The 8,848-nt window shown below is 40.6% G+C and overlaps 1 protein-coding gene across 3 annotated transcripts in view; it reads left to right on the top strand.

The window, feature by feature from the left end:
- LOC103148684 (receptor tyrosine-protein kinase erbB-4-like) overlaps positions 1 to 8,848 on the top strand; it is a 306,643-nt gene that overhangs the window by 288,399 nt on the left and 9,396 nt on the right. For all 3 annotated transcript variants that reach the window (XM_016679417.1, XM_007567561.2, XM_007567560.2), the window contains exons 22-25: positions 1,309 to 1,384; positions 1,520 to 1,666; positions 5,808 to 5,905; positions 6,265 to 6,435. In XM_016679417.1, the coding sequence (XP_016534903.1) occupies positions 1,309 to 1,384; positions 1,520 to 1,666; positions 5,808 to 5,905; positions 6,265 to 6,435 (492 nt within the window). The remainder of the gene's footprint in view (positions 1 to 1,308; positions 1,385 to 1,519; positions 1,667 to 5,807; positions 5,906 to 6,264; positions 6,436 to 8,848) is intronic.

Below are 8,848 nucleotides of genomic sequence, written 5' to 3'. Positions count from 1 at the left end.
GTGTGTGTGTGTGTGTGTGTGTGTGTGTGTGTGTGTGTGCGTGCGCCGGGCAAGGAGGTCGACGCCCCAACATGTGTGTGTTCACGTGGAAACGGGGAGCATAATTGGCCTCCCGTCAGTTTGGGAATCATGTTGCTGTTAGGAAAGGTGACCGTTAGGAGATCCGTGAGTGATGCTTCTCACCAATCTGTTGGAAACTTTCAGGTGAATTGGGAATATATAAATGCATAACCTCCTATAGCCATAAAACATGCATGTGTCTGTGATAAATTCATAAAACGCAGACTCAGCTGAGTTAGCTCAATACAGGGATAGCAGAAAAGTGGCCATGCATATTCAGACAAATGCTTCCTTCCTGTTTTTTCTACATTTCACCAAATGTTTCACACAAACATGCGGGAGTAAATCCACAAAATGCAACTGATGCCTGTGTGAGTGTTGGGTTTTGTGCCTGCAGTAGAGAGTAGCACTCTACTGGTAAATGATAATTGTGCTCCTATTGACTTTTGGTATGAATATGACGCCATACAAGAGGAATGATTTATTATTTAGGAGTGCAGTTCACTATTTATGTTAATACAAGTATTACTGAGCAAAGAAAAAACTAAATAAAACACCAAAAAAGCTCGGAACAGACAGGCTTCTTGTTGATTAACATGGAAACTTAGCCACATTTCAGGTTTAAAATCTAAGCACAAGACTTTAGCACAGTAATTTCTAATAAATGCCACTTCCAATTTTTTAATTGGAAGTGGTATGTCTTGTGGTTGATCACATTTTTGTTTTACATACAAAGTTTCCGACCAGATCATGTTTCTGGTACACCCGTAAATCCGACACACCGGCTACATTCACTAACAATAACAGACGACCAACCCTCTCTTCTCTCAGCTCATTCGTGGTTAATTTTCGCTTCTAAAGGATCTGATAGGACGCTGGAAAAGACCGTTGTTGTGTTCAAGTTGTACTATAAGGAGTTAGCCTATCAGTGAAGAGAGTCAAGCCTAAAATAGCATGTTGAAGCTAAACATGTAGCAGCTATCGCTAATGTCCACATTTCTAAAGAAGTTCCACCTCGAATAAAACTGGGCTCCAATCTGATGGTTGAAAAACCTGAAGATCAGGTGAAAATGTATAAATATGTTCATTGTTGAGCTCATTTGTCTATTTATTCATTTAGTAGTAAAAAGGGTTTTGAGTTGAAAATGTTGTTTATTTTGTCACCTGGAATTAACTAGATTAATAATACTAATCTAATCCCACCAGTATTGAGATGATATTCCCATCAGTCTCTGTGTGTCTCCTCAGATGCCCATCAAGTGGATGGCTCTGGAGTGCATCCACTACAGGAAGTTCACCCATCAGAGCGACGTGTGGAGCTACGGTGGGTGCTAAACGCTAACCGACCCCGAGTCCTGCTCCCTTCGTCCGTCCACACGCCTTACTGTCCGTCTCACCTCTTGTCTCCTCTCTTCCTCTTCTTGTTGTTCTTGTTTTTCTGGACGTGTTGCGGTGAAAGGAGTGACCATCTGGGAGCTGATGACATTCGGTGGCAAACCGTACGACGGCCTCCCCACGCGGGAAATCCCAGACATCCTGGAGAAGGGCGAGCGACTGCCGCAGCCTCCCATATGCACCATCGACGTCTACATGGTCATGGTGAAATGTGAGCAGATGCACATGCTCCAGTAAACACCCATGATGAAATATGTGCTCTATGTGAGGCAAGGCGGAGAGTTTTATTGCTGCTTTTAGCCTGGAAACAGAAAAAAATAACTGAGACCACAGAGCTGTTGGTTAATACGCGGCTGGTGTCAGAACCTCTAAAGACACTAATTAAAACATTACATCTGGAGTAATGCAGGAGTGACTGGGATTACATGCTGGATCCATGGCCGGAGTAGAAGCTACTTTGATGATGTTGCCAGGCAACTACGTAGACAGAGAGTAGAAAAAGAAGCTGCTAGAAGATCAGCAGAATCCAGTGAGCTCAGAAAAGTTTATTTATTTAGTTCCGACTCCCAGCAAAGGTTTTCAACAGGATTCTATCAGAATTGTTGTTCTTTTAGAACTAATATATCTGCTGTTATCAGAGTCTTTAAGTTAAATGTTTGCAAGGACATTTTTGCAAATGGCACAGCTCTAAAAAAAAAAAAGAGCTTACTGCCTGTATATGTTATTTTTGCAACCTTTTAGCTCCACTGTTGATATTAAAAGTTGACAGAGGAGAAAATCAGAGACTGTGACGTTACTCACCTTCTAATGGACGGTTCCACATTTCACACAAAGTCTGTGGAAAAAAGATAAACAAAAAAAAATCTAAATATTCTGGGTGGATGGATGCTCAGCAACATTCAAACTATAAAAATGCATCCAAGGTTTTGGGGGAAGATGTCACATGAACCCATTAGTAATTATTAAACTAGTAATCAGCAAATCAAAATGATTTAATCCGTCCTGCAGACCAGAAATAGAACTAAATGGATTCCTGTTTTTTGTTTTTTTTCCCCCCCAAACGCACCTTTGCTGAAGTCGTTACAGATCAGTTGGACTTTAATAAAAAAAACTTTAATATTCATCTGCTGAGAAGTCATTGACGAGCTGCTGCCTCCTAGCGAGGCGCCAGGATGATGCGGATGCTGGTTTAACTCCGTGACGGACAGGCCTGCCTCACCAGAGACTCCAGTCCGGTTCTTTGTTGGTGCCATCCTCCATCTGGACTGCCACGCTTCCTCACCCCCAAACTTCTCTCCAGCTCATACCACCCATCCAAAGCCTCATCTCTCCCTGCGTCATCTGATCCCACCGCCGCCACCCTCCTGGCCGTTTCCAGAACCCCGGTGCTTCTGGCCCGTGTTGCCGACTGATCCACCCTCCCATATTTCCAGGAAGCGCTCCAGACCCATGTTGCCAGGACATGCTTCAGGCTGTGCCAGCCGCCGGCTTCTTGGCCGGATTCCCCTGTACCGTCTGGTCATCACTCAACCCCGTCTGAACTCATCTGTGTCTGAAACGCCCTGAAAAAAATCAATCCATACAAAATGTGTTTCTGGTTATTTGGGCTTTTGTTGCACGGTTTCTGAAACCTGAAAGTTCCTCTTAATTCTCATGAAGGTAAGCTCAGACAGTTACTGCTCTGATCCAACATAAAGTTGGAGTATCTAGCGATATACAATGAGTTTGACTGGACCCAGGCAGAGTCTGAAAGCCCTGCAGCACATTTCATTTCCCTATTTCTCACACTTTTTTATTTTACCTTGTTTTGTTTGATGTTTTCTTTTTAATTGATGCAAGGAATTGTTTTTTCAGCAATATTATGATCACAAAAATGCAGTAAATTTCTTATTCAAGAAGTTATTCAGTCTTCCCAGCCCACATGTTTCTGAATCAGTCGACGGGTTTCCTCTGCACTACTTCCTGCAGTGTTTCTGAACAACTTATCTAAACGTCCGACTAAAACATATCTTGGTTTTTTTTTGGGGGGGGGTTACGTTGACAATGGATTCTTCTTACTAAACTTTTAAGAACTTTATCACCTTAGCTCACAAACAAATTCTATAAAACTATCAGGACTTAAAAATAAACAGTGAACATATTTGCATATGCACTAATGGTGCAATCCACTGAAATGTCTCCCTAGCCTACTAGCAGGTTAGATTTCCAAATAAAAAAGCAGCACATGAGCAAAGAGCTGCTTTGCAACACCAATACATCTCAGCATACTTAACTGATGACTCTGATGTTCGTTCTTGTGAAACGTCAAAGATCAGAACCCAGCTTGGTTGGTTTCCTGGATCTAGAACCTCTGATTTATGCACACCACATTACCGTTTTTCTAAATGGTTTTAAATGCTTTTTTATCCTTTTAAAAAAAATTGCGGTCAAATCACAACATGCTTAACATAATATTTCTGTGCCTGGAGGTTTGAGCGTGAACTTAAACACCTCCTCATTAATTCAATTGAATAGCAGAAACCATTGTGAAGTAGTTTGAATGTTGTCCAAACAATTAAAATGAAGTTTGAGCCACTCTTGTTATGCTACAGCAAAGTGATATTAATAAAGATAGAGGTGGGCACTTCTTCCTAAAATGTTAGCTGCACTAATCATAAACATTAGTTCTGCTAATGCTAAATTGCTACAACAACATGGTAATTAGCAGAAGCTAATGCCAAAGCAATACAACATAATTAGCAGAAGTTAATGCTGAAGCGCTCTATCCACATATTTTTTAGCAGAAGCTAATGCTAAAGCGATACGACAACATGGTAATTAGCAGAAGCTAATGCCAAAGCAATACAACATAATTAGCAGAAGATAATGCTGAAGCGCTCTATCCACATATTTTTTAGCAGAAGCTAATGCTAAAGTGCAATATGCACATGTATTTTAGCAGAACTTCAACTTAACTAACTTCAACCATGATGATACCCACCATATGTCATTAGGAATATGTGACAAAACTCTTGTACCAGTTCATATTTGTGATATCTTTCATCTATTTGTTGAATTGGTTGTTTGTTTGCGTCATCTTTAAAGAAAAAACAAGAGAGAAAAACTTGAAAAGAGGAAATGGAACTACCATGTAAACAGTCTTCATCCACTTCAAAAAAGAGAATGTGAATATAAGCGTCTAGCTACTTCAGGAATTCTCGACAGTCGACATCAACTCTTTGACTCAGATGTCGAATTTTATTCACCTGAAAGCTTACAAATTAGCGCTTTAGAATTTATCCAAATTTATCAATTTAGGGAAAGATAATTACAGTCAACATTTGCAAAGCTAGCAAAAACATTAAACACACGGGACAAAACATTAGCTCCACTATTAGCAAATTAATGAAAGTGTGCCCAGTCCACTGCTAAGTAAATAAATATAATGGTTTGGATTTTTTTTTAATTCCCTAACTAACACCTTCTTTTATCTCTGAAATATGCTTTAATTAAGAAATACAGATGAGCAAAAAATTTTCTACGACAGCAGAAACTTATTTATAACTACTCAGATTCCCTTTAATTGATGTGATGCGCGTATCCAGAGGACTTATTCACCTTCAATTATTTATCATTGTTTTTTTGGTTTTTTTTGTTTTGTTTTGTTTATTTTCTTTTTGAGTAATACTCAGCAGTCAGAGTAGTAGAGGAAGTAATGGAGGTTGTGTCAGTGAAATCAGCAGCTCTGCCCAGTCACCACCTGCCGCTTCGCTTTCTCTTCAGGGATTAGCTGTGTTTACTGCAGCTGGAGCCCGAGGGAGAGAGAGAAACACGGACCTTGGACTCAACAGCGAAGTAAAAACAGAAATATGCTTTACTCCTCCTTTTATCTGCCTCTTCAAACGGCCTTGAGCAGCACACTTCATTCTCCGATTGTACAGGACTCAATTAAAAAGAACGTCGCCTCTGCTCAACCGGCATTCGGAGGAGAAACGAAGGTTGAAGTTATAAAGGAGGAAAATTAAAAAGAGGTTGTATTTTTTTTTTTGTTTTTTGTTTTTTGTTTTTTCCAGAAATGAAGTTGATTTGGGGGACAATTGGGTGCCTCCGGTGAAAATACCCAAATTACATGTATTCATGTGTCCCACTTTGCAGGGGAGGAGCAATGAAAGGGCTGTAAAAGCCAGAGAAGGTCAGCACGAGTTTTTTATTAAAGATGGTGAAGAATCTTTAGGGAGGCTGAAGTAAAAGAAACAGCAGATGGTCTTTCTCTCTCTCTCTCTCTCTCTCTCTCTCTTGCTTTTTTTCTCTTTCTCTCTTTCATCCGTTCTGATGTTTATGAGCTTCTCTTTGTTGCCTGCTTTCTCCTGCAGGCTGGATGATCGATGCTGACAGCAGGCCCAAGTTCAAGGAACTGGCTGCAGAGTTCTGCAGAATGGCCCGTGACCCCCAGCGGTACCTGGTCATCCAGGTACGCTCACTGCCTGGACACTTATTTGACAACGGCTATTTTTACAAACCGGATTTAGGAGGAGATTACCATCTCCTTAATGGTTAATGGTAAATGGTAATTGGACTGAACTTACTGTATATAGAGCTTTTCCAATCATTTTGACCACTCAAAACGCTTTACACTAGAGTCATATTCACCCTCACACATTTATACACCGATACGCAGCTCGGTAGGCAATTTGTCTAATAAATAAAACATACTTTTGTTTTCTTTTCCTGGCGTTAGAAGTTGATGTGAGAAACATTGAAGGTTGAGAAAAGAGTAAACACGACAAACTACGGAAACAAACTACGTTCTTGTTTCCGTTTGGGCGTTAGGGAGACGACCGCATGAAGCTGCCCAGCCCCAACGACAGCAAGTTCTTCCAGAGCCTGCTGGACGAGGAGGACCTGGACGACCTCATGGACGCCGAGGAGTACCTGGTGCCTCGAGGTTTCAACATGGCCGCCACGTCGGGCTCCGCGAGGCCCCGTGTTGACTCCAATCGAGTAAGAGTACTTCTCTCGTTCGGCAAAACATCTTCAGTTTGGTGAAGTGATAAAACATCAAACTAAATGTCTCCACAGTAAGACATAAACTCAGCACCAATGAACGGATCGGCAGGTCTGGCAAACTGTAACTTCATAACCCAGAACTTGTAACATATTACAGCTTAATTCTGCTCAGTGGAATCTAAATCATAACCCCAACACGTAATTTAACAGATAACATTAGATAACCGTAAATAATCAGCATACAACATATTCTGTTACTGCTTGTTCTGATGAGTTCATAACATGGGATGTTTGCGAATAATTTGTAAAAGTTCATAAAACTTGAAGCTACCCCAGAGGAAGGCAGAAAAGTTACATTTACAGCATTTTACCGTTAAACCATCCAGTTTGACATCCGTTTACTGTACGAGTTCATAACAATCATCTGAAAATAACTGTTTTCTAAATCTGATGTAGTTTGAAAAAAAATCTCAAAGGTATTTTGTGCCTAAAGGTAAACTAAAGCGGTTTATAAAACGGGTTTTAACTTATCAATACAGAGTGAGAGTAAAGAGAAATCTCACCCCGAAGAGTCTGTGGTTCTTAATGTATAAATAAGTTATTTAAAGATTTAACTTCAAGTCTCCAAAACTCCCACTGACTCCACCATGTCATTATTTATTGGTTAGATATGATCATAAAATGGACAAATTCTTTACAAACAATGAACACACATTAAGAGATGCCACAGCCAGTTAAATTAAAGATGTGCTTTGTTGTTACCTTTAACATTCAGAGGTGTGAAAAGTATTTCTACCTTCTGCTTTCTTCTGTTTTTCCTTTTTGTCCCAAATGTCTCAGAACATCAAACAAACACATTTGTTCCATTTGCTATGGAAAAAAAAAACACAGGCATTCAGACCATCCCGGCCCAAAGTTAATGAGAAAACATCACAAATGAATGTTTCACCATGTTTTGGTCTATTTGTCTCGTCACACTGAGTCAGACCTGCAGAGTAAAGAAGTCACTTAAAAACAGTTCCTACTGCGAATGAAAAAAACATCAGTCTGGTCAGAGTTACACAACCACTGATATGTTTTGGACCATTTTGGATCATTTGCAATAAACTCACAATAATGCATTAGTGTGGAAAAAATGCAGGGATTTGTTGATTTTGTGTGTGTGTGTGTGTGTGCGTGTGTGTGTGTGTGTGTGTGTGCGTGTGCGTGTGTGAATTTTGGTGAAAAACTGGATGGACTGCTAACACCTGATAACACTCTGTACTCAGATTATTATGATAAAAATTTGCTTCATTTGCAACATGTCTTGTGAAAGCAAATACACAATACAAATACTTTCCTGCATTAAAAACACTAAGAGAAAGTTTTTCACAAACATTTAACAGACAAAAACTTAAAACTAGATCAAAAATATTGGCTGTTCCACCAAATGTCTTCATTTCTGAAGATTTCCATTTCTGTATTTTGATCTTCCTGAGCCACCGTCCTTTAGAAGGACTCAGAATGGTTCAGAGCTTGGACTACACCAGTGATTTCTTTCTGCTAATGCTCCGCCTGTTGCTTCATTTCCATTAAAGCACTCTGCCTTAAATCTGGACTCTTTATGCTCTCGGGTCCCCAGGCCCCCAGTTTCATTACTCAGCGCTTTCTAAGCAAATAACACTTCCCCTCCTAAAAGGCCCGAGCCGTTTGCTAATGGACAATAAGAGCAGGCTAATGCGGTATGTACCTTGGGCTGCAGGAACATGCCTCTGCTTCTCATGCAATCTGCATGTTGGAGGTGAAGGACTGCAGCTCTGCTCCGACTGTCCAGTCAAATCCTGAAGTTATTGTTTGACCTCTGCAGACGTGGCTTTGCCTCTATGGTCAGCACAGAGGAGCAGATAATGGCTGGCTGTGGAGGAAGAGGACGGACAGAACCACAGGACATTTCTGTGTCTTCTTGTCTTTTGTTGCTCTGCTCCTGTAATTGTTGCTTAGCGTTCAGTGTTTGATGAAGTGCAGAAGCCTTCAGCCCCCGGTGAGTCAACACCGGAAGGCCTCTGCTTGTTGTGTCATGTTCTAGCTTTTCTTCTGGGTTCTGGTTCTGTTTTGATGTCGGAATGCTAAAGTTGCGTCTTCGACCGCCTTTCACCATCACTGACGTCTTATGGGGAAGAAAGAAAAACCTGTAAAGGATTTACGCTTTTCAGGCTTCCTGCAAGATGTTCATGTTAAAATCACATCAGAGTTTAACAGAAACAACCAAACAACAATCAGGTTGAAAAGTATGAATATAAAAGATCACAATGACTTTACTAGAGGTTTTTTCACAGAGGTTAAGGGTTAAATATAGAACCTGGGATGGATGGATGGATGGATGGATGGATGGATGGATGGATGGATGGATGGATGGATGGATGGATGG

This window comes from Poecilia formosa, unplaced genomic scaffold (assembly GCF_000485575.1).
Source record: "Poecilia formosa unplaced genomic scaffold, Poecilia_formosa-5.1.2 Scaffold210, whole genome shotgun sequence".
Taxonomy (NCBI): Eukaryota; Metazoa; Chordata; class Actinopteri; order Cyprinodontiformes; family Poeciliidae; genus Poecilia; species Poecilia formosa.
Note: the sequence above shows the minus strand (reverse complement) of the source record. Positions and strands in the feature narration are given on the sequence as shown.